Genomic DNA, 27038 nt, shown 5'->3' with positions numbered 1-27038 from the left:
GATCTACACAGTGGAATGCCTTTGCATAGTCAATAAAACACAGGTAAACATCTTTCTGGTATTCTCTGCTTTCAGCCAGGATCCATCTGACATCAGTAATGATATCCCTGGTTCCACGTCCTCTTCTAAATCCAGCTTGAATTTCTGGCGGTTCCCTGTCGATATCTTGCTATTTATATACTGATATTTTCCTTCACACTTGCAATTCAAGCCCTGAATTTTCTCTTCATTTCTTTCAGCTTTAGAAATGCTAGGCATGTTCTTCCCTTTTAGTTTTCTAACTCCAGGTTTTTGCACATTTCATTATAATACTTTACTTTGTCTTCTCAAGCCGCCGCCCTTTGAAATATTCTGTTTAGCTCTTTTACTTCATTATTTCTTTCGTTTGCTTTAGCTACTCTACATTCAAAAGCAAGTTTCAGAGTCTCTTCTAACATCCATTTTAGTCTTTTCTTTCTTTTTAACAACCTCTTGCATTCTTCCTGTATGATGTCCTTGATGTCATTCCACAACTGATCCGGTCTTTGGTCATTATTGTTCAATGCGTCACATCTATTCTTGAGATGGTCTCTAAATTCAGGTGGGATATACTCAAGGTTGTATTTTGGCTCTTGTGGACTTGTTCTAATTTTCTTCAGCCTCAACTTGAACTTGCGTATGAGCAACTGATGGTCTGTTCTACAGTCAGTATCTGGCCTTGTTCTGACTGATATTACTGAGCTTCTCCATTGTCTCTTTCCGCAGACATAGTCGATTTGATTCCTGTGATTCCATCTGGTGAGATCCAAGTGTATAGTCGGTGTTTATGTTGTTAACAAAGGGTATTTGCAATGAAGAAGTTGTTGGTCTTGTGAAATTCTATCATGCAATCTCCGGCATTGTTTCTATCACCAAGGCCACAGTTTCCAACTTTCTTCTTTGTTTCCAACTTTTGCATTCCAATCGTCAGAAATTATTGATGCATTTTGATTGCATGTTTGATCAATTCCAGACTGCAGAAGTGGGTAAAAATCTTCAACATCCTCATCTTTGGCCTTAGTGGTTGGTACACAAATTTGAATAATAGTCATATTAACTGGTCTTCCTTGTAGGCATATGGATACTATCCTATCACTGACAGCGTTGTACTTCAGAATAGATCTTAAATGCTCCTTTTGATGATGAATGAGATGCCATTCCTCTTCTATTTGTCATAGTAGACCATATGATTGTCTGATTCAAAATGGCCAATACCAGTCCATCTCAGCTCACTAATGTCTAGGATATTGATCTTTATGTGGTCCATTTCATTTTTGAAGACTTCCAGTTTCCCTAGATTCATACTTTGTACATTCTATGCTCCGATTATTAATGGATGTTTTTAGCTGTTTCTTCTCATTTTGAGTCATGCACATCAGCAAATGAAGGTCCCGAAAGCTTCACTCCATCTACATCATTAAAGTCAGCTCTGCTTTGAGGAGACAGCTCTTCCCCAGTCATAATTTGAGTGACTTCCAACCTGAGGGGCTCATCTTCTGGCACTATATCAGACAATGTTCTGCTGCTATTCATAAGGTTTTCACTGGTCAATTTTTTCAGAAGTAGACTACCAAGTTCTCCTTCCTAGTCTTTCCTAGTCTGGAAGTTTCACTGAAACCTGTCCACAATGGGAAACCCTGTTGGTATTTGAAAAACTGTTGGCATAGCTTCCAGCATCCTAGCAACACACAAACCACAACAGTACGACAAACTGACAGATGCGTGAGGAAGAGCATACTAACCTGCTATTTCAAAACAATTATTTTTCAATTCAGTTTAAGACTTACACATTTTTGTAAATCCTGAAAGTTATAATTTTAAAACTGAAATGATAGCAGAGGACACATTCTTTGGTCTCTAATTTCTACTTGTTGTAATCATATCCAATGTAATTATGAAAGGTAGTCTCTGTTCAGATGCTACTAAGGCATCTCCTTCTCAGTGATTTACAGAGCAAGAGCACTTTCATTAGGTTCTTGTTATGTGTGCTTGCCCTGTGGTCAAGAATATAGCTCACAGATATGAAGGTAGTCTGTGTGTAGATGTGGTCTCATTAATTTAGTTTCTTTTGGGGAAAAAATGCATTGCTAATTGTCACCTTGTCTCAAATTGCAGATAACGGTATTTCGGATGGGATCAGAAGGACATCAGGACATTGATTTAGCTATCCTGACAGCTTTACTCAAAGGTAAAACTGTTTCTGTGTCCCAAGAGTGCAAAAATAACTTACACGGATTAATACAACAACCTTATGTCTCCTGATAGTGGATACTATCTCAATACCATGAAATATCCATTCACTGATAATATGAAGATATCTCCTATAAGACACTGTTAATGCTATTAAATTCTACTAAAATAGACCTACTGCAGTGTGGCTCAATTTTACAGGGTTTAAATATACAACTATTCATATTATATCCACTGAATCATAAAATATATATAAAGTAAAAGGCTGATGTAACATGTAAGCCACTAAGTTATTTGAGGTTAATAATTATTATTACCCCATCTATTTGAAAAACAATTTGATATGGCTTACAATAGAAGATTTAAATACATATTCTGTCTAGGCATATATATGTGTGTGCATATATAGGTCCCTGGTTGCACAGTGGTTAAAGTGCTTAGCTGCTAACCGAAAGGTTGGCAATTTAAACCCACCAACCGCTCTGAGAGATGTAGCAGTCTGCTTCTGTAAAGGTTACAGCTGTGGAAACCTTATGGGGCTGGTCTACTCTGTCCTATAGGGTCACTATGAGTCAGAATCGACTCGATGGCAGTGGGTTTGGTTTTGGGGTTTTGTGCATATATATGTGTGTGTGTGTATACACACACATACAATAAGACATTAAAAAATGGAAAATCAAAAACCATTGAAAGAAAGAAAGAAACCCAAAAAATTAGACTTCCATGCTTGTTAAAATTGAGCATTAAATTTAACTGTAAGATTCTTAGATGTCAAAGCAAAAATAGAAATACCCTGGGTTATATGATTTTCATGTATAAGGTGGGTATTTGTCCTGTTGTCTAGTCTCAATGTTATAAAGAGATGTCAGTACACATCCTTATCCTTGGAGCCATATCCAAGAGAAGAACAGTTTTCTCTAGATTCTTCAGATCAAATCCCATCCTAAATGTGCCTTAATAAGTCTACTACATTTGATTAATTCTATTCAGCATTAAAATATGCAAAAGGAAATTGCCTCTGTTCAGTATTGAAATGAAAACTGGACGTGTAAGTCAAAACAGAACCATGAACATTGTTGAAGCCGGTTCTAGATTCAAAATATCTCCTACAACTTCCCGTGCCCCTACGTTTTGCCAGCTGTAGCACTTATCACCCAGTGGGTCATTGCCTGTGTATAGTCTCCCTAGACTGGAAACTCTGTGAGGGCAGAAAATAGTCTCGTTCATCAAGTCCTCACACAGTCCCTAACACATGGCAGCACTCGGTCGATGTTTGTTGAATAAATGAAGGAATGAATGGGTTAACTTTGGGAATTAAAACTCAGAACAGCAACCACTGTATTCTCATTTCCAGTCTACCTGCCCTTCTCTTACTATTTATTTGAGTAGCCATCATGTACCAGCCAATGTACTAAGCTCTTTACAAATGCTGTAAACATTAATTATCTCAACAACTATATATGATACGGTCTACTTTTAATCCACATTTTACAGACTGGGCAAATGGGACTGCAAGAGGTTAAGTAACTTGGCTAAAGTTACAATGCTAATTACTAGAAACTGGACTTAGGCCTAGGTGTGTCTACCTCTGTCCACTATTACCACATGTGACCCCCTTTGACAAGAGAAGCTGTCAGTCCTCTCCACCCACTTCCCAAATGTGTATATGCACATTCACTCAAAATCCTGATCACAATTCCAGGAGGTTTACAATCCCACGAAGTATGTCCATGTGTCCCCGGTTAAGAACAAACCTCTGCTCTAAAGCATTTCTTTTCAATGAACTAAAACTTACATACATTGGAGAGAAGAATCAAGAGACCATGCATGGGCTGAGCCACACCCTATACTCTGGTCCCTATTCTCCTTTTATCAGAGACAAAAATAAAAGTTTGAGGCAAGTAGCTGTCTATGGTATTCTTACATAAAGATAAGAAAAAGTAATAACGATGGTACCTAACATTTATTGAGGACTGGCTATGTGTCAAACACTGTTGGGTGGACTCTAGGTACGCATTCATTTAATATTTACAATTCAATGAGACCTGTTTATTAAAAGCCCCATTTTATAGATGAGAAAATTGAGGCACAGAGCAATTCAGTAACATGCCTAAGATGAGCCAGCCAGTCAGTGGCAGAGATAGTCTGAGTCTGGGCCCATAGCCCACACTGACATACACCATCAAGGCATCTCTATCCCATTTAAAAGAAGTGAAGCATGACACTTATGACCTTGAATCAAAACTCATAGCAAATAGGGAAACGACCCAATTGTTGGTAAAAACATGTTGGTCTTCTTCATAGTATCTTCTATTGAAAATATTTTCTTCTTCCTTCACCAACCTGTGAGACTTACAATTGTGCTTCACTTCTTGTGTCAGCCTTAGAATTTGTTTTTCAACTTTTTTGAGCATGACCCACCATAAGAAATATTTTATATTATAACCAAGTACTTATACATACGTATATTGAAATTAAGGCATTATGAAATATTTCCATTGACTATGTGCAATGAAATTGGGTATTTTCTGTTTTAATCTACTCTATTCTATCTTTAATGCTGATTATATCCCACTAAATTGATTTCATAACCCACTAATGGGTCATAACCCACAGTTTAAAAAACACTGCCATAGAAGATTAAAGGAAATTATGATTGCTTGAAGAAATTAACATTTCTAATCACTGTAATGAACATTTTTATGCAGCAGTTGATGCTAATGGGAATTTATGCCATTAAAAGATTATGGTGTGTCAGCTGTACTTTGCAAAGGCTTTTAAATGCTCTCTAATGCTGACCCAGTTGACTCAAGAAGAGTATCAAACATAATAATTTTGCTGACTTCTTTGGAGGTCAAGAGATTATTTATATCAGTTTCGAAGTCTTTATTTTGTTAACTTATTCTTCTTGTGTATTTTTTTAAATCATGGATAGGACGCTTAACATGGTTTAACACATTTTTTATAATTATATTTAGTTTTTGATATCTAATACGTGAGAAATATTTGTGCAGTCCACTTTTAACTCTCCTCATCACCTTAGAAAACCAGAAGATAGGAAAAAGAGAGCTGTAAAGCTAACCACCAGTCCATAAATACAAAACCCCCACTCCTACCCTCCCCCCAAAAGAAAAGACAGGACACCACGTGTCTGTGGGGAAAATGTTACCTTTGTTGCTCCCTATTTCTGATCCCTTTGGCTTTTATTTTCTTCAAGATTCGTATATATTAAAGGAAATTGTTTACATGATACGGGCTTATTAGGTATCTGTTTCTCGAAGAGAGAAAGAGGAGAAGAGAGAATGGTATTTCAGTGATATAATGTTCCATGCTGACATAGGGTAGTTTGAGAATGGTCGACGTCACATTTGTCCTTCCTGTTAATGTAACAGCTCTCAGACAGTGCTGGTCCGAAGTTAGAGAATTTAATTTTCACCCTTCTCCTCCTTTTAGTCTCCCTCCCTCACCACACATACACAGGGAAGGTCAAGGAAATGGCTTAGAGGCAGAGTTGCCAGACAAAATACAGGATGCCCAGGGAACTTTGAATTTTCATGTAAACAACAATTTTTCAGCATAAGCATGTCCCAAATATTACATGGAGCATACTTATTCAGACATAACTGGTAGTCCTGTATTTTTATGTGTCAAATTCAACTACCCTACTCGACACAGATCTGATGTCATGAATAGCTCTGGACTGTAGACACCTTGAGAGGTTCTATGGGAAGAGTAACTCAAAAATCTAGGGAGGTCACCTAGTCTCTCTGTCCACCTCCTTCTCTCAGCCAGGCCCTGCCTAAATCATAAGCAACCAGAGAAGATTGCCCTGGAGAGGATCCCAAACCTACCTTAACAAACTTCTGGTGTTCACCAGCCTGCCCTCTTAGCCTTCCCATCCTATCTACATCCCTCTTGCTCCAGGCTGAGTAAATCTGCTCACGCCTTCTGTAAGCTGGGAGTTGTTGACACTTCCTGTGGATAAAATGACCTACAACGTTATTATCTTTTCTCACAGACCTTGGATTAAATATAACGTCAAGTCATGTTCAGTACACTCTCCCAATCATATACGTGCACTTAAGTATAATATGTGGTAATGGCTGTCTTTCATAAATGAGAAATTTTTTGGGGGGTGGTTACTCTTCATTGCTAAAGAAGGTCATCTGAGGCATGGGGAGAGTCTAATTATTTATTGCTTACTTGTTTACTGGAAAATATTTTAAAAGAGCTAAAATAGAGCACAAAAACAGTATGTTCCTCCTCAAAACGGTCAAGGTGATAAAAAACAAAAGGGTGGTCTGAAAAGTTGCCACAACCTAGAGGAGCCTGAGGAGACATGGTGACAAAATGTAATGTTGGTACTCTAGATGGATCCTGGAGCAGGAAAAAAAAAAGGACATCAGGTAAATAAAATAAGGAAAACTGAACTGAGTATGGATTTTAGTTTTTTAAGAAGTGTTAAAGGATTAAAAAAAAAAAGATATGCTAACATACATTATGAATCTGAGCAGGAGATGTAGTCAAGAAAACTCCCCAATTATTTTCTGTCAAATGACAAAAATCAAGATAGCATCTTATCGAATTAATTGTAAAGTCCAGGTATAGATGTAACCAAAGAACTATACAGAGGCACAGGAAAGATCTGTATAAATTATATAATGGCTGCTCACCACTGATCTAAGAAATGTTAGAAATAACACTGGGGAGTGTAAGCAAAAGGTAACTGTATGGACAACTAAAAGAACACAATTTGTAGGAAATAATTTCCTTTGGACTTGTACAATCATTTCAGAGATAATTATCTGGCATCAATCATTTTGTGTGTTTCTGTTCCTCAGACATAATAATTAATACTGTCAAAACTAAATAGACTAATTAATTACTTGCAGATACAGGGGGAGGAGGACAACTTTTTAAGATATGCATTTGTAAATTTGTTAAAATGAAAAGAAAAACATTTTAAATAAAAATTAAAATGCCCAAATAATAGCCAATATGATCCGTCTGGCTTTAGAAAAAAACGCAATAAGAATGTCTTTGATAATACAAGGCAATGAATAAGAGTACTGTATTCTGACCCATCTTTCTTGAAAACTGTATCTTAAAAAAAACAAAACTGGAAATAAAGGTAGATAAAATTTTTAAATGTATTTTAAAGTTTTGGAGCTACTTCTGAAAGCATGCTTCCATTATCACAAACTAGTACTAATATCAATAAGCACTTCATCTTTCTAACTATTTTTAAAAATGCTGACCCAATCCCTAATTAAAAAAAAAGAAGAAGAAGAAAAATTTGGTATATATTTTGTAGTAGCTTATGTCCAGTAAAGGAGCCCTGGTGGTGCAGTGGTTCAACACTCAGCTGCTAATTGAAAGGTCAGCAGTTTGAATCCACCAGCCGCTCCACGAGAGAAAGACATGGCAGTTTGCTTCCGGAAAGATTTACAGCCTTGGAAACCCTATGGGGCAGTTCTACTCTGTCCTATAGGGTCACTATGAGTCAGAATCGATTCCACAGTAGCGGGTTCGGTTTATGTCCAGTAACTCTCTGCATCATGTAGATCTCATAAGCCACTGACTTCTAGAATGTTTACTGAGAAGCTGCATTACATAATTTCAGATGATTCACAAATGGGTTTTATGGGAATTTATTATGGGCCTGCTTTGAAAATAAAAATTTTTTTCTAATTATGTGTTCAATCCTTGCTGCCCACCCCTTCCTGCGTGTAGGCAGCTTTATACAGCACATGCAGGCATGCTTTCCTTTTAATGTTATTTTCTTAACCTGTTACTATTTAGCTATCCTTCTTAAGACCGAAAAAGAGACATCAATATTCATGTTTTCCTTGTTTATATCAGATGCAAAGTTGCCATACTTATTAAGTATTATACAAAAAGAAGTATATGAAATTGTGTTCAAAAGAGACCAACAACGTCAAAATGCATGACATATTCAGTTTATTTTAGGCATAAGAGGACAGGGAGGGCATTACTGTGTAGGGTACACCACTGGAGAATAGCAAAGTATTTCAGTTCGGAACTAAACTCACCAGGTAGGTTTTACAGTGTAGAGTCTTTACAAAAGTATTTATACCAAGGCTTTCTCTGCTTCAAACTACATTTAATTTAATCTTCCTTGTGTCCTTTGACTTGCAGAATTGGCTTCCCCAAATGCACTTGTCTGGTGGTAGTCCATTTTAGCACTTCAGTCACACCTTTAACTTAGATGTCACAGGACAAAGTGGCCATCAGCAGTTGGGGTCCAGGCACAAAAGTACAAGTTGCCATCAAGTCACCTCTGACTAATGGTAACCCCGTGTATCACTGTAAGAAGTGTGCTCCATAGGGTTTTCAGTGACTGATTTTTTGGAAGTAAATTGCCACGACTTTCTTCCAAGATGCCTCTGGGTGGACTTGAACCTCCAATCTTTCAGTCAGCTGCCAAGTGTGTTAATCCTTTGCACCACCCAGGAACTCCCCTTCCAGGTATACCAGACAAGACCAGACCCGTTGCCACTGAGTCGATTCTGACTCATAGCAATCCTAGAGGACAGAGTAGAACTGCCCCACAGAGTTTCCAAGGAGCAGCTGGTGGATTCGAACTGCCAACCTTCTGGTTAACAGCTGAACACTTAACCATTGTGCCACCAGGGCTCCATTCCAGGTATAGCCCCCTCCAAAACTTATGTCTGCCACCCACCTTTTATTACTTCATCTCAAAGCCACCCTGAAGCCACATTACCCCACGCATCTTAAAGACTGGAACACTGAGGCCAGAGAGTCTAAAAGATGTTTCCTAGATTATCCCGCAAGTCAATGGCAGAGCCACAGCTTGAACTCAGGCCTCTTCACCTCTTTTCAATTTTGTTTATTACACTTACTGAGGCTTGGGGGTGTCCAGGATTCTCTGGCCCCTCATTGCCACAGCGATATCAGGTATTTCCCCTGTGGCTCCAGCAGCATCCGAGTGCTTAACAGTCCTTAAAACTCCCCGAGCACCGAAGCACTCGGCTGCCAGAGAGCCTTAGTTACATATATGCAGTATCTTCAGATGAAAGCAGGAATACCCACAATTCCACCCAATGCAGTGGCAAGAAAAAGTCTGAGCTGACACTTGTTTTATTTCTAAAGATTAGATAATCAGTGGAATAGTGCTTCAATCAGGATTTTTTTTAAGTTACAAATGACAGAAGCACAGTTCAAACTACCTCCAGCAAAAATAAGTAAAAATGGAGCTGTTGGTTCACATAAATAGAGAAGTCTAAGGGTAAGCCGCATTCAGGCAAGCGGGATCCAGGGCTCAAATGATGTCATCAGGGTCTGCACTCTATCTCTCAGACGTTCGTCCCTACCCATGTTGTGCAAAAGACTATGGACAGCACTGAGCTCACACCCAATCAGCTGAACAAATCCCAATCAAAAAAGACCCATCTTTCCTGGCAATTACAACATAAAAGTCACAGGGAAGAGATGGATTTGCTTGCCTTGGACCATTGCCCATCCCTTATCCCATCACTGTGGCAAATGATTTCAGAGAACCTCTGTGACTGGGAAGTGGGAGACTCAGCTCACCCAAGTCACACAGTTATGAGTTACCAACCAAAACGGCCTCTGTGGCCAGAAAGAGAGGCAGGAAAGGGTACTGGTGAGACTGAAGGCAATTAAATAAAAAAAAAACACTGAGGGGCAGATGGTGTCAGATTTGCCTCAAATGCAAGCACCTCAAAATTCATGTATTATACCAGGAAAAAAATTCTTCATTCAGTAGATAAAGACAGGAACTAGGTGAAATGCATACTAATCAGGGTTCAGACACTCACCAAGGCATGCTTACAAAGTTTACTTCAGGTAGACCTAAATATGTAATTTATTAACATTATTTACTACATATTGATAATTATTATATTAACTATTGCCTTTTTCAGCTTTAATGACCTGTACTTGATGATTTTGACCAAATATTTATTTTTAATTTTTTTTATTGTACTTTAGATGAAGGTTTACAGAACAAATAGTTTCTCATTAAACAGTCAGTACACATATTGTTTTACAACATTGGTTAACAACCCCATGACATGTCAACACTCCCTTCTTGACTTGGAGGACCGTTTTTTTTGGTGAAAATATACATAGCCAAAGTTATACCATTTCAAAAGTTTCTACATGTACAATTCAGTGACATGGATTACATTCTTCCAGTTGTGCTGCTATTCTCACTATCCTTCTCCAAATTATTCCATCACCATTATCTTCAACTCACTGCCCCCTAGGCTTGCCATCAAACCTTTTGAGTTGCTGTTGTCAATTTGATCTCACATAGATAATTCTTTTTTTTTTTTTTAGGTACCTTAGATGAAGGTTTACAGAATAGTTTCTCATTAAACAGTTAGTACACATATTGCCCTATGACAATGGTTAACAACACCACGACATGACAACACTGTCTCTTCTCAACCTTGGGTTCCTTATCACCAGCTTTCCTGTCCCCTCCTGCCTTCTAGTCCTTGTCCCTGGACTGCTGTGCCTCATTAGTCCCGTTTTGTTTTATGGGGCTATCCAATCCCTGGCTGAACGGTGAACCTCGGGAGTGACTTCACCACTGAGCTAAAAGGGTGTCTGGGGGCCATACTCTCGGGGTTTCTTCAGTCTGTCAGGCCAGTAAATCTGGTCTTTTTTTGTGAGTTAGAATTTTGTTCTACATCCTTCTCCAGCTCTGTCCAGGACCCTCTGTTGTGATCCTGGTCAGAGCAGTCAGTGGTGGTAGCCAGGCACCATCTAGCTGTACTGGACTCAGTCTGATGGAGGCCTTGGTAGCTGTGGTCCACTAGTTCTTTGGACTAATCTTTTCCTTGTATCCTGTTCTCCTCATTCTCCCTTGCTCCTGAAGGGGTACGACCAGGGGAGTATCTTAGATGGCTGCTCACAGGCTTTTAAGACCCCAGACACTACTCACCAAGGTAGAATGTAGAACATTGTCTTTATAAACTGTGTTATGCCAGTTGAGCTAGATGTTCCCCGAGACCATGGTTCCCACAGCCCTCCTTAGCCAAAAATTTTAAAGGAGATAACATTCTTACCACTTTTCCCCCAGAACCAAGGTCTACTGCTTACAAAAAATGATTCTGTAAAATGTAAATCTCTCCAGGCTTTCTCTACTTGGCCCCTCCCACACCATCCTTCACCAACATCCACAGCCCCTCAGTACAGCACTTACTATAATGAGATCACTCAGCAAAAGGGCCTTGTAACAACGAGAATAATGACCATGCTCAAAGCATCACTACTCCCTGATTGCACAAATTGCTTAACCTCATTAGGCCCTGGTTATCATAATAATATCTCCTTCATACAGTTATAACAATTTTAATCAATAATGCAGATAAAGGACTTTTACCACAGTACCTGGAAAAATCTATTTAAGAAACAGTGGCCTGACTGATGATGATGTCAAACTAGAAATAAGGGCAGGGACCACATCTGCTTTATTCACCATCATATATACAGTGCTTGACACAGACTCAGTATTCAGCATATATTTGGTGAACTCATGAATGAAGGATGAACAGGCATTGGGATAAGATTAGCTATATACTTAAATCAATTCTTTACTAACTGTGGCATTAACCAAGCTTTTTAATCTCTGTATGGCTCAGTTTTCTTCCTTGTGAAGAGAGGAATTGCTATGTCTCTCATGAGGGTTGACATGGGGACACAAGGAAATTAGACTGGAAGCTCCCTGAGGGCAGGCACTATGCTTTCTTTATGGTAAATACTTAACACATAGTAGTTCATACCCTTTTCCTGCTAAAACAGGCTTTAAAAAATCCTAGGACACTGGGCAGTCCCACATGTTCAAAACCTATCAGAATTATAAAATACTAAATTTCTAAGGACACAATAGAGAAAATCTAACCCCTCAAACATACAGGTAAGGGTACAGAACAGACCACACAAAGGCGTTTAGTCTGAAAAATGGTTGGGCACATGCCAAGGTGCCTTAAAACGAAATTAATTTTCTGGCAGGTTTATTTTCTTGCAAATCCAAATAGGTCTCATAGCAATAACAAGGACTAAGGTAGATGGCAGTTTAGACATTTCTGTTTGTCTCTCATAGGAGAATGCAATAAAAGAACTTAAGTCTCTTAATCCCTTTTATTTGTATAATGCTTTACAATTCACAAAGCATTTTCATATAAATTTTATCACATAATCTTCATAAGAATTCTGTGGAATGGTTACCAGAAAATTTATCTCCAGACTGAGACTTTCTTGTGCATGAAAGTGAGCTGTATTAATAATTTACGCCAGAACAACTGGAACAAACCAAGAATGTCCCAGGCAAATTGGGAAGTACGATCGCCCCGGTTACAGACCCATCTTCCAAATAGGAAGTTTTCTAAGGAAAAGGATTATGTCTTTGTCTTCTTTGTATACTAGCACCCAGTACGATGCCTGACATACGGTAGGAATAAAATAAATAACCATTGACTGAAAGAAGTGAAATTGAGTCCCAAATCAATCAACCACTAGCTTTACCACCACCAATTGCCATTGAATCAGTTCCGACTCATGGCAACCCCATGTGTGTCAGAGGAGAACTGTGCTCCATAGAGTTGTCAATGGCTCATTTTTCAGAAGTAGGTCTCCAGGACTTTCTCTTGAGATGCCTCTGGGTGGACTCAAACTTCTAACCTTTCAGTTAGCAGCTGAGTGCATTAACCATTTGCACCACCCAAGGACTCAACCACTAGCTACAGTCACATGAACAACCTAGACATAGGCTAGGGCCTCTTTACCCTTTGAAATTTCATTATGGTGACCTCTCACCTTTCAAGTCAATCACCTTCAAAAATACAAATCTTACACCCTTCCCAAGATTTCTCCAAATTCCTGAAGTACTTAAATTCTCTGGATCACCTCTACCTTTGGGTTCCTGATTCTATGTGTGTTATTTCTGTTCCTCATCATATTAGTCCAAATGTAAAACTCAGCCTTTCCACAGTTCCAAAACAAAAGGCAAAATTCACTTATGAAAAGCAGGCAGTACACATCATAGAAGATTTCTCTGAAAAGAGGACCAGAATAGATGTTTATTTCACAATAATGCAAACAACATCAAATTGAACAGCAAGCAAGCCCAACGTTAAGACATCCTTTGGCTACCTTACACAGGGGGATTGTTCATGGATCCTTCACCCATGACGTCCTCAGTTTTACACTACCTTACAGTCCTCCTTTCTTCCTCCTTCTCCCACTATTCTTTTTCCTCACTCTTCCTTTTAAGAGTAAAAGCAAACTCCTCTTCTTCTCTTAAACTGAGCAGTTAGTTCCTGTTCACTGTTACTTTGCCTCCCGCCCTCAAGGGCTCTTTGACTCATGAAACTTTTCAAGGTATTTTTACAAAGACAGTCTCCTCCCTAAGAGGAGTTCTGGTGCCAACCTTTAGGAGGCTAGTTTTTTCAGCTCGCTTCATATAGGTAGTAGGTGAGAGAGTGGGGTTTGAACACAAGTCTTTCGTTTTCTAGTAAAATATTCCTTGCTTCAGGGCCGTAGCCACCAGCAGGAAAGGCTAGGCATGTAGGGTCAAGTGTTTCTAAGGACAATGAACACCAGGGTCCCCAAGTCTGCAGACTCTGGGAAGCCATTTTTACCAGATTTTCAAGGTTATGTTCATGCCGATAAGACTGTCACATTGTACATTTTTAAAGTTGGACAGAGCCATAAATATCATAGTCCAACCTCCTCTTTTTTAATTCAGGACCCAATTATGTTCTGTGAATTTTTTGTTGATATTATATGTCCTCATTAATGGAAGCATGCTGAGTCATTAAGTGTGTTTAAATTTTTGGTTGGTAATGTGGATTTGAGAAATATTACGTGAAAATAAAGGTTACCTCAAAACTCAGGGGGTATGCTGAAGCCATGATTGGTGAGCACCTCTCTGGCCCAGCGGTCATGGGTGGCAGGACTAATTGTAGGGTGCCTTCCATTTGGTTACACTGGTCACCTCTAGTTTTCCAAATATGACACACACAAAAAAAAAAAACCCACAAGGGCCCCCTAACTATCACATAGGAAACCATAAATATGCTTACAAGGCTTATCTAGCATAACAAAAGTCAAAAGACACAAAAGTTTTACCCAATCACACTTCCTGGATGCACTAGCTACCATTTAAGCCTGATATGCCAGCTATTTTGTGCCAACTAATATTTCTTTCATTTTTCACCATTACACAAGTCCTCACTGGAGGACTCTGAGTAGGAAATGTAGAGAATCAAGAAACCTGAGAGATGGAAAATGTGGGTGGGAAACTGTATATCCCACAGATCTTGAAATAGTTTTAACAAGGAAACTGAGAGGTCTCTGCTGGTGTTCGGAAGAAAGACAACTGGAATCCAGGTCTTCAGACCCCAGGTCCCGTGTTCATTGCCCCTTCCCTGCCCCATGCTGGCAGTCCTTATGACAGATGTGGTCATTCCTGGCCCCTGTTACACAGAAACTAAACATCCTTTCACTCTATGACTTGTTCATTCCTGAGAATTGGCACAGGGGCAGGAAATGTGTTCAATGATCTGCACATTAGGCTAATTGCAAACCAAAAGCTTTGAACTACTCTCAGCTTGTGAATAAGTCATCACTGCTGACTTCCCAGCAGGACTGTGGAATCATGTTTTCCTCACAGTCTTGCTTTAGAGCAATGAATCAGCTTCATTCATTAAATCAATCATTTTATGGTCAGAAATACATAATCATGCAGATTGGCAGCTGTTTTTGTTGTTGTTAGGGGCCATTGAGTCAATTCCGACTCATAGCAACCCTATGAACTACAGAATGAAACACTGCCCAGTCGTGCGCCATCCTCAAATCATTACTATGTTTGAACCCATTGTTGCAGCCACTGTATCTATCAATCCATCTCGTTGAGGCTCTTCCTCTTTTTCACTGGCCCTCCACCAAGCATGATGTCCTTCCCCAGGGACTGGTCCTTCCTGAAAACATGTCCAAAATACTTGACAAAGTCTCACCATCCTTGCTTCCAAGGAGTATTCTGGCTGTACTTCTTCTAAGACAGATTTGTTCGTTCTTCTGGCAGTCCATGGTATATTCAATATTCTTTGCCAATACCATGATTCAAAGGCATCAATTCTTCTTTGGTCTTCCTTATTCACTGCCCAGTTTTCACACGCACGTGAGGCGCCTGAAAATACCATGTCTTGGGTCAGGTGCACCGTAGTCCTCAAAGTGACATCTTTGCTTTTTAACACTGTAAAGTGGTCTTTTGAAGCAGATTTGCCCAATGCAATATTGAAAGCAGGGCAGTTCAAAAGATTGACAGCATCACAATTCAAAAAGGGTTATTTCCATTAATGAAAATAACAGCAATAACAATAATAAAACTAACATGATAGCAATAATAATTAAAATAACACTATATAAGTATTAAGTAATTTAATCCTCACACTATTGCAATGAGGCAGATGCTACCATTATCACCCATTTTACAGTTGAGGAAAAGGCACAGAGAGGCTAAGTACCAAGGAACAGAGGCGCTAAATATCTTGGCCAAGGACACACAGCTAGTAATTGTTGGAGCCTGGGCATGGATCTATGTTGTCTGAGTTCCGAACACTTGCTCTGCATCCTGGGCATTTATGGCCAGGACCAGATATGAAGGACTGCCCCCACTTTTGACATGTTTTGGATGATCAATGATGACTAAACTTTCCTCTGTACATAAAAATGTACATAAAGACTACCAGATAAATATGGTTATTGAACACATGAATCAACTGTTATTCTCCTCTGAACCCCTCAAAAACAAGAGTAACCAAATAACCAAACTTGTTGCCATCGGGCCAGTTCTGACTCACGGCAACCCCTTGTGTTTCAGAATAGAATTGCACTCCATAAGGTACCAAACCAAAACCCACTGCCATTGAGTCAATTCTGACTCATAGCGACCCTATAGGACACAGTAGAACAGCCCCATAGGGTTTCCAAGGCTGTAATCTTTATGAAAGCAGATTGCCACATCCTTCTTCCGTGGAGCAGCTGGTGGGTTTGAACCGCCAACCTTTTGGTGAACAGCCGAGTGCTTAACCATTGCACCACCAGGGCTCCTTTCCCTAGGTAAGGGATTCTTTATTAAAAGCATTGTGGCAGAAACAATATTTTGTGTTCACCATACTGATTTCTCTTATGTGCAAACTGGAAGACTAAATATTCCAGCCTCCTTTGCAGAGATGTTAGGACCATGTGACTGTGCTTCAACCAATGGGATTTGATCAGAAGGGATATATGCCATTTCTAAGCCTGGAAGAATAGAAAACTTAGACCGATACTAAGCTTTCACCAAGCTTATTTACAGTTCAAAATACCCAAAAGGCTCAGAAATTGGTGCACGCCGAACCTCATTAAGTGGGAATAAAGACAGGGCAGATATACAACAATTTGTTGAAAGTCTGTTTTAATAAGCAGCCAGAATGCCATATCATCTCCCTTACTCTCCAAAACCCTCTCCAACCACAAAGTAAAGATTTATTCTCTGAAGAGGGTAAAACAGATTCTCTGAAGTAGAGGACGACAGGCACAAGGTAAGGACTGGGCTACAGTACTGAAAACGGGGTTAAAGAAATGACTGCATATCGGACGCTAACATCCAGCCCACTTCCTCCCCGTGGCTCCCAGAACACTGGTGACCAGGTCTTCATCCTTCAGGCAGGAGACTGGAAGAAACTTTTCTGTGACATTTGATCCTCCAAAGAGAAAAGACCTAAAGATACTAATATCCAAGACCTCCCATCTAAGACCAACCACGTATTTTACAATGAAGTTCACAGTTGATAATCTCCACTCATAACCTCAGGGCTTCCAATCAGCTATTTAGTGCCCCACTCTTAAATATGAACAGATAGCCAAGGATTACCAGACACACAGGAAAGACCTCTAACACAGAAAATAGAGATTGAAACAAACAAATCCAACTTGGAGTAAACAGATCCTATTGATGAACAAGGAAACTTCACCAAAACAATCATTAATATCCTCCGAAAAATCAAAGAAAATCTTTTAACCATGGAAAAAGTGTTCTGTAAATTACTTAATTTTTTTAGAAAACTAAAAAGAGCTCTTTGAAGTTAAAAAAAATGATAACATCAAATTAAAAATGAATGGAAGATTTAAAAAATAAATTTGAAGAATCCTTCCAGAAAGTACAGACAGAAATATTAAAAGAAAAAGACAGAACAGAAGGTAGAAAATCATCAATGTAATAAATCTAGATGTTCCAGGACCCCAAGACATGTTTCCAGATTGTAAGGGCTAAATGAGTGCCCAGCACAATGGGTAAAAATAGAGCCACGCCAAGTTGTATTATCATGATGTTGCAGAACACAGAAGACAAATATATATATATGTGTATACACACACACATACATATACCTATATACATAAATATATATACCTACATACATAAATATACATATATATACCTATATATATTTATACTGTCATGGATTGAATTATGTCCCCCCAAAAATGTGTGTATCAAATTGACTGGGCCATGATTCCCAGTATTGTATGATTGTCTACCATTTTGTCATATGATGTGACTTCCCTGTGTATTGTAAATCCTATCACTATGATGTAATAAAATGGATTAGCAGCAGTTATACTGATGAGGTCTACAAGATTAGATAGTGTCTTAAGTCCATCTCTTTTGAGATATAAAAGGGAGAAGCGAACAGAGAGACAGGTGAACCTCCTACCACCAAGAAAGCAGTGCTGGGAGCAGAGCATGTCCTTTAGACCTGAGGTTCCTGCTCAGAGAAGTTCCTAGACCAAAGGAGGATTGATAACACGACCTTCCTCAGAGCCGACAGAGAAAGCCTTCCCCTGGAGCTGACACCCTAAATTTGGACTTGTAGCCTACTAGACTGTGAGAGAATAAATTTCTCTTTGTTAAAGCCATCCACTTGTATTTCTATTACAGCAGCACTAGATGACTAAGACATATACATATGTATGTGTGTATATATATTACATATACATACACACATATATATACACATATATCTGTGTGTGTATACATATGTGTGGGTATATATATATATACACACATATATATACATATATATATACATACACACACACATATATATATGTATATATATATACATATAAATATCTCCTAAGAGCCTCCAGAGAGGAGAAAAAATGTCACATGCAAAGGACCAGGAGCCAGAATGCTTTAGACTTCCAAACAACGCTGTAGAGAGCTATCATGCAATTGTGCAGTGTCTTTAAAATTCCGGAGAACATTAATTTGTAATCTAGAATCTTATATCTAAACTACCACCCACATGCGAAGATAGAAGGCAGTGTCAGATATGAGTTGTAAAAAAAATTCACTTCCATGAACTCTTTTCTTGCGAAATTATGGGGGGGTTGTGCTCCACTAAAACGAAAGAGGAAACCAAGAAACAGGAAGCACGCAACACAGAAACAGGAGCTCCAGCACGGGGGAAACGTGCCGGAAATCCCCCAGGTGATGAGGCAGGGAGACCCAAGGTGACAGTTCTGTACCAGACGTGGGAGGCAAAAGCAGAAGCTGCCAGATCTTCTTAAGGTTTAAGCCTGGAATCGGCATGGCGTCACTTCTGCTCCATTCTATTGGCTAAAGCAAGTCACAAGACCAGCCTGGATTCATTGTGGGAGGAGATAGCACAAGGGGGTGGATGCTGGGAGATGTGGCCGTATTCCAAGGCCAGCTATCACGACCAAAGCCAAACCCACTGCCGTAGAGTGGGTGCCTACTCGTAGTGACCCCATAGGGTTTCCGAGGCTGCAAATCTCTACGGAAGGAGACGGCCACATCTTCTCCCTCGGAGCCACTAGTGATTTCGAACCACTGCCCTTTGAGTTAGCAGTCGATCATGTAACCTCTGTACCACCAGGGCTCGTCAAAGAACCAAAATGATCGGCTACAGGAAGTGAAAGTGGTTGCCTCTGAGTAAGGAGGAATGAGTCGGTTTTGATTTTTCATAACAAACCTTGTAGGAATATATGGCTCTCTAAACACTGTACCTGCATAACTTTAATAAAAATGAAGACACACATGGTCCCTGGATTACCTAGTTCTCAAACAGGGCTCAGTGTTATTGTTATAGAATCCTGTTAAAAAATGTCAGTATGGAAGATGCAAATATTTTACTCATGTAGCTATGTAAGTGAATTCCCTTTTGTCATGCCAAAAGCAGGCATACAATTAAAAAGAATGTTGACACAATCTGAAAAATGTAACCAATATCACTGATCAATTTGTGTGGAAATTGTCAAACAGGAACCTAACTTGCTGTTTTAAACTTTCACCAAAAAACACAAAAAATATTATTTTTTGTAAAAGCAAGCAGAATAATAGAATTTTTTCCTACTCTCTCAGTTTTGGTTCATAACATGTTTCTCAACTTTGCGTATTGTACATAAAACAGCATCAATTTCATAAAGTCTTAACATGTTAACGGGAAACTTTGGTAGAGTGTTGTCCTCTTTTATTGAAAAAATGGCCCAATAAAGAGGCCACATCCTTCTAGATAAGTCAGCAGAGAAGGAAATATTATGGTGCTTTACAATGTTATGAAAGAAGAAGCCATATAATTCTGGTTTTTTTTTTTTTTTTTTTCCTGCTTGCATTATGTTGTTAGAACATGAGGAAATGGTATAATATTTATAGTAGCAACTCCTGGCAAATATAACCATATAGACAGGGTATATGTTTAAATACTAACTTTGTGAAGTTTTTGTATACTTTAGTCTGTAAAAGTCTAATATCCCAGCTTTGAAAATGAAACCAAGAATGGTTCTAAACTGAATGAGCCCTTATACAGAAAACTCAGACCCAATAAATAAGAGAAAGACAAAACAAACGTTTATTGGCACCTGCTGCCACCCGTAGACCCAGTGGCTAGGAAGTATAGGGGCCCAGGGGAGAGTAAGAGTCCATCTTACTCTCAGGGTACACGTGCTGAGAGGAGGAGAACTTCCAGTCCCTGAGGAGCCCAGAGTCAGCACTCACTGCTCAGGGTAAGTGCAGGGATGAGGTTAGCAGGTGCCACACGGAGCACTGGGCCTGAGGGATGTCCTATTACACTAGGCAGCCTCAGGAGGGCGCCAGACAGACTTCCTTTTATGACCATAATTGGGTGTGGTGGTGGCTCTTATGGACAACACCCAGTGTCCATGCCTAGGCTGCCCAAGCAGAAACATACCACCAATCTTCTCAAATCACTTACATTCACATTCTTACACTTCACACGTAACATGTGTATCTAAATTCTGACTCTTGCATTATAACAAATTTACCTCATCTTGTTTATATCTTAGGGCCCACGAGCTTCAACTCACTTAAGGGAGTATCTAAAGAGAAAACCTCAATATAAAGTAGCATTTGATTGAAGCCACAAGCTCCAAAAGAGAACCACTCCCAACACCCACTGCCAATTCCGCCATGTGTATAAACCAGTTGCTATCTAGTAGACTCTGACTCATGGCAACCTCATGTATGTCAAAGTAGAGCACTACTCCATTAGGTTTTCAGTAGCCTGATTTTTTAGAAGTAGATCACCAGGCCCTTCCTCCCAGGCACCTCTGGGTGGACTCAAACTTCCAACCTTTTGGTTCGCAGCAGAGAACGTTAATCATTTGCACCACCTGGGGACTGCCATGTGTATAAGCCCTGGGTAATTTAAGGACTGACTGTACTTAACTCTTAGAATTACTGTTTCACTATATAGTAAGTATCCTTTTATGAAAATTCAGTGACACCTAATTATTCACATCGCCACAACAGAAACAGTAAAAATAGTCTGGCTGGTAATTGTTCTCCTCCAGGTACATATGCATGGGCGATAGCATTGTCAGCCTGACTGGAAAATTTATTGTCGGGAATATGTAAGAGACTAACACTAATATCATATTTGCACAGTGCTTTAACAAAACATTTTTTCCACTTATTATCCTGTTTAATCTTCAAAGTAATCTTGTGAGGGAGATAATACTGACCTCGTTTTACGTAGGAAAAAACCACAGCTTGGAGAGATTAAGGAACTTTCCCAACCAGGGCTCCTCAGATGGGCTACAGGAAGTTAATAATACGCTCAGTACTCTTTCTCTTCCACCCAAAGAAGTTGTTACTGCTTATATTATTCTTGCCACTCATCTGCTATCCAGTAAATGGTAACCTGCCATGGACCAGAATTGAGCCAGGCAGCTGCCATCTGCTGGTGTCTCACTCGGTTCTCCAAGAGGCCGTATCTATCAGTCCTAATGTTGTCGTTGCTAGCTGCGCTGACCCCACGCACACTGGGATCAGACCTTTGTGATCCATAGGGTTTTTAGTCTGGAAGCTCCGCTGAAACCTATTCGGCATCATAGCAACACCTAAGCCTCCACTGACAGACAGTGGTGGCTTCACTGGAGGTCACTGAGCCTGAATCTCCCACACGGAAGATGAGAATTCAACTACTGAAGCGCTACTGCCCACATCAGTCCTAATACCAGGGATAAGTGACCTAATGCTGGAGCACCCCCATTTTACTCGTTACCACTGAGTCGATTCCAACTCGTAGGGACCCTATAGGACAGAGTAGAACTGCCCCTTAGGGTTTCCAAGGAGCGCCTGGTGGATTTGAACTGCTGACGTTTTGGTTAGCAGCTGTAGTTCTTAACCACTGGGCCACCATGGCTCCAATTAAGGGAAGGTAAAAGAGAATACTTTTCTAAAATAAGTATCACCTAATTCACTGTTTTATAAATATTCGTTTTTACAGCATAATCACTTAAAGTGGACTCCTGTGAAAACCTGTGGAACGCAGTTGTGCTCTGAAACACACAGGGTTACCATGAGTGGGAATCCACTGGACAGCAACTGTTGTTTGTTTTAACAGGTCTAGCAGGGAGGGGTGATGATACTGATGGAATGATTGGAATGAATGGGGCTAGGAAGGGGTGAGGGGAGTTCAATTTAGAACCAACCTGTGCTGTTCCAAAGGAAATTTAAGAAGATTGAGTTCATTCTGAATCACTTCAGAATCTAGCATAGGCTCTTAGTTAGCCTTCAGGGGACTCTGTCTAAAACAGAGACTCACTAGTAGAACCCAAGGGAGAAGCCAGGAGAGAGTCAAGGCTCTGGTCCAACCTTGTTTGCCCAGTGTCTACAACAAATGCTGGCAGAGAACTGGAGCTCAATAAAATTTGCTGAGTAGATGAAACCAACTGGCAACCCAGCTCTTTTCCCTAAAGGCTGCCCCTAAAACCACTTTCTCAACCTCAGAGGCAGCAAAATGAAGACATCAAGAATTTTGGCTCTGAAGCCAGGCTGCCTGGGTTTGAATCCCTAGCACTTCCTAGCTACTTGACCTTGGACAAGCTTTTGTGCCTCGGTTTCCTCATCTGTAGAATGGAGATAATGATACTTCACAGGTTCTTGTGAGAATTAAATACTTTAACACTTAGAAACAGTTCCTGGCATAAAGTAAGCATGAAAGAAATGTTAGTTATCATTATCATTTTTATTTACTAAAGATAAAACATCTGAGTCCCTGGGTGGCACAAATGGTTAAATGCTGGACTACTAACCGAAAGGCTGGCAGTTCAAACCCACCCAGAGGCACCTTGGAAGTAAGTCCTGGTGATCTGCTGCCAAAAGGTCACAGCTTTGAAAACCTTATGGAGCAGTACCACTCTGTCACAGAATTGACTGGAAGACAGCTAACAACCACAACAACGATGAACCAATAATGAAAATCTCGTCTTCCCACCAAGGGCTGCTTTCACTCCGCTGCCTGTTTTGTTTGTCCTGGAAAAGCCAAATAGATGTTTCTTCAGCTAAAGTTAATCCGATTTTCCTGATTCCTTTTAACTTTCTCCTGGGGGTTTATCTAAAGTTATTTTACCAAGAGGAAAATATATCTCTCAGGGTGAGAAAATAGAGCAAAGAATAAATTATGTACAGACCGCATCTTTTTTATGTGTATGTTTCAGACCTTTAATTTGCTGTTGCTCAGATGTAGCAGCCACACTCCTAAAAGGCTCTTAAGGGTAGGCAGCCTCTCCACTCTGGAAGAAGAGTGAAGGTGTATCCTAGCAACCCAGGTCACGTGAAGGGGTCTCTCCGCTAGTTTCCTTCCTCCTTAGTGGTTTTCAGATAGGCAGAGGATCTGATGTCTTTTAACGAACGGATGAATGGATTCTCATTGACAAGAGACCCTATCGAATTTGGTTGCAACATTTACAAACAAAGTAAATTGGTGGAAATGAACAAAATCCCTAGGAAGGATATTTAATCCAGACAGGATTCTTTAGGGAAGACAAGAAAAGGTCCAAAAACTCCAGTAAGAAGAATTGTTCCTCAGCATTATTATGGGAATGGGTGTCATCATCCTTTGTTTATTATAGAATCATGGCACTAGGGAGGACATTGGAAGGTCAACAAATCCTGCCCTGTCCCTCTCCCCCCACCTGTCAAGCAGGTCCATGATGAGACCCTTGACCTTGTTTATTTATGTACTATCCCAGTGAGGGCTCACAGCCTCTACTGACAATCAATTATTCAGCAACTCTCAGGGTGAAAAACAAATGATCACCCTACTGAACCTTCTTTGCAACTTTTGACACTGTTGATTCTACCCACTCCTTACTGCAACTCCTCCTACAATAAGGGCAGACCTCAGTTTAAAGTCTGGGTATGTTACTCCGCCTCTCTGAGCCTCTGTGTTCCAACCGATAGGGCGAGAATAAAGACACTGGCTGTACAGAGTTGTTGTGAGCATCAAATGAGATAATACATGTAAAATGCCTAGCAGCTAGGTGTCTCTTTAGTGTCAGAGATACTGAGTATTCTGCCTTTCTGATCACTCCCTTGTCTCCTTCTCTGGTCACTCTTCTTTCTTCCATCTTTATGCCAGACTCAAAGATCTATGGTTTCAACTATCGCGTCTGTATGAATAACTTTCAGGTCTGCCTCTACCCCTACCTTCTCTCCCTGCCCCCCACCCCTTTTTCTAATTGCCTGTTAGACAACTCCCTTGGGTGTCAAGAGGCACCTCAAATTCTACCGATTAATTTTTTTTCCCAAGAGCTGATCTCTGATCGTCTGTTTATGTAGCCACCATTCTTCCAGTTATCTAGGCTTAGAGTCTCTGTCTTAGTGACCCAGTGCTGCTATACCAGAGATACCACAAGTGGACGGCTTTCACAAAGAGAGATTTATTCTCTCACAGTCCAGTAGGCTACAAGTCCAAATTCAAGGCATCAGCTCCAGGGGAACGCTTTCTCTCTCTGTCAGCTCTGGAGGAAGGCCCTTGTGATCAGTCTTCCCTTGGTCTGGGAGCATCTCGGCGCAGGAACCTCAGGTCCGAAGGACACACTCTACTCTCGGCACTGCTTTCTTGGTGGTGTGAGTTCCCTCGTGTCTCTCTGCTCGCTTCTTTCTTTTATATCTCAAAAGAGATTGGCTTAAGACACTATCTAAGCTTGTAGACCTCATCAACACAACCACCACTAATCCATCTTATTACATCATAGTGGTAACATTTACAACACACAGTCTTACAGTACTGGGAATCATGACCTAGCCAAGTTGCTAGATATGTTTGTGGGACACAATTCAATCCATGACAGCCTCCATCAACTTCCTTACTTTGTCCAAGCAAACTCTTGCTAATTCTGGGTAATTTTGCCTCCACAGTATCTGTCAAGTCTATTCCTTCCTTTTACCTCCTCACTCACCACCATCAGGCCTTCTGGCTGGATTTACTGCAATAGTCTCTTAAAGGATCTTCCTAGCTCTTACTTTCCACATTCCGATCCATCCCCCATGCTGCAATTCGAAGAATGCAGCTCTGGTTAAGTCACCCTTCTACCTAAGAAGTCCTTCCAGACTTCCAATGTGGACATGGCTACATAAACTCATCATCATTTCCCTGTTCTCCTAGAAAGCTTCAAAACCCAGCAAGGAAAAGGAGGCAGGGGGGAACTACAGACTCCATTTTTTTATGAAACTAGGAAATATATTCAAAACATTTGTCTATGCAGAACTATGTGGGAGGAAGGGGTGAAAGCTGGGGACAGGGAGACCGGCAGTGGCAGTCCTCAGAAAACAAGTACGTAATTCCTGGATATGTGAGGAACACCCTAAGGTGGAAAGTTCTCTGCTTTGTCGGAAACAGCATGGCAAGAATGAGAGTGAGCTGGGGGTGTCAGGAGTCCCTCTGGCCCTGACTTAGTTCATAAGGCATGCTTGCAGGAAGGAGTTTGTCTTTATGGTAGCTGAAAACAAAGCCTTCCAGTTGTGAAAAATAGAAAGCCTGGAATGCTACCCCGGTCCCATTATACCCAACTCACAAAACGATGAATAATGAAAAAGCGACTAGCACAGACTGCCTACAGAGATAGTCTAAGAAAGAAAAGTTAGGAACAAAGAGTGTTAACAGAAGAATACCTTCTGTAAGAACGTTTCTGAGAAGCAGAGGAACACTATGATTCAACATTCCCCCACAAAATTTAAAAAAAATTTAAACTCAGTGTTCTCGCTTTGAAGCATTGAATCACTAAGACTCGGGTAAAACTAAGTTGAGGCAGCAAAAAGACCAAATGTGAGCGGCACTCAGGCATAGAGGGGAAAAAATTATCATAGAATTACAAGTGAAATGGAAAATGGTACAAGAGCAAATAAACACTGTGAGAGACCCAGTGCAGGAAAAAGAGGATAAAAATGAGGAGAGAAAACAAAAACGAATAGAAAATAAAGAGTTAAGTAGGATTGCAGAGAAATATTTACATAAGACAGAAAATGGAAATCCAGCATAAGCACAGTTGGTGTCTCCAAAGAAGAAAACCAAAATAACGGATCAGAACAAATACTTTAAAATATAATTACATAATTTGAAAAACTGTTTTGTCCCTTAAAAAAAAAAAGTTTTCTTTGGATCTAGATATTGAAAGCTCCACCTTGTACCAAGAAAAACTGGCCTAGAATGGTCAACACCCAGACATATCCTAGTAGCTTTCTTGGACTTCAAAGAAAAATAAGAATACTTTGGGTCACCGGGATAAATGATCAAATCTGTTATGGGGTGGACAAGTCACACAGGCCAGACCTTTCCACAATAACATCCAACAGCAGGAGACAATAAAGCAACAGATTTTGCATGGAGTCAATATCATTCAAATATAAAGACTATTGAAAAACAGGTAAAAAAAAAAAAATCATAAAAGCCTAGCAACCCTGTTTCCATAAACCCTCTTGAAAACAGCGCTGTGGAACAATTCAACCTACCAACCAAAAGACACCTGGGGACACTCTGGCAAAAGAACTGATTGTGAGCATTAATATAAGAATATAATAGAACTAAGATTTTTTTTTAAAAAAAAAAAACAATGTAAAGTTAAGTAACACAAAGGACTGTAAATATCACTTACCATAACAAGATAGAAATAACACAAGAAAAACATTGAGAGGAAAAGGAGGAAAGCGGAAGGGATGTGGAGCTGGTAGGCTTTTTGCCTCATTACAGCATCTGTACCATTCATCTGCTATAAGAAGGAATGTATTTTAAGACTCTGACAAATCAAAAATTAGTAACAGAAGCATAAGCGTATTTAACAGCACAGTTAAACACAAAATATAATCTTATAAAAAGATAAGCTTCTATTTAAAATGGAGTGGCAGAGGAAAAAGAAAAAGGGTACGCATCTTAATTTTTTCATTGTTCACAGTAGAAAACCAACGTATACAGTCAAAGGAATGGAGCTAGGGGCCCCACTCC

At 39.9% G+C, this 27038-nt stretch overlaps 1 protein-coding gene across 1 annotated transcript in view; it reads left to right on the top strand.

Annotated features, from left to right (window-relative positions):
- LOC101348343 (transient receptor potential cation channel subfamily M member 3) overlaps positions 1-27038 on the top strand; it is a 623677-nt gene that overhangs the window by 468086 nt on the left and 128553 nt on the right. The window contains exon 9 of the mRNA XM_004375847.1: positions 2134-2206. Coding sequence (XP_004375904.1) covers positions 2134-2206 — 73 coding nt within the window. The remainder of the gene's footprint in view (positions 1-2133; positions 2207-27038) is intronic.

This window comes from Trichechus manatus, unplaced genomic scaffold (assembly GCF_000243295.1).
Source record: "Trichechus manatus latirostris isolate Lorelei unplaced genomic scaffold, TriManLat1.0 scaffold00038, whole genome shotgun sequence".
NCBI lineage: Eukaryota > Metazoa > Chordata > Mammalia > Sirenia > Trichechidae > Trichechus > Trichechus manatus.
The sequence above is the reverse complement of the archived record's forward strand: the minus strand, read 5'-3'. Positions and strand labels throughout refer to the sequence as shown.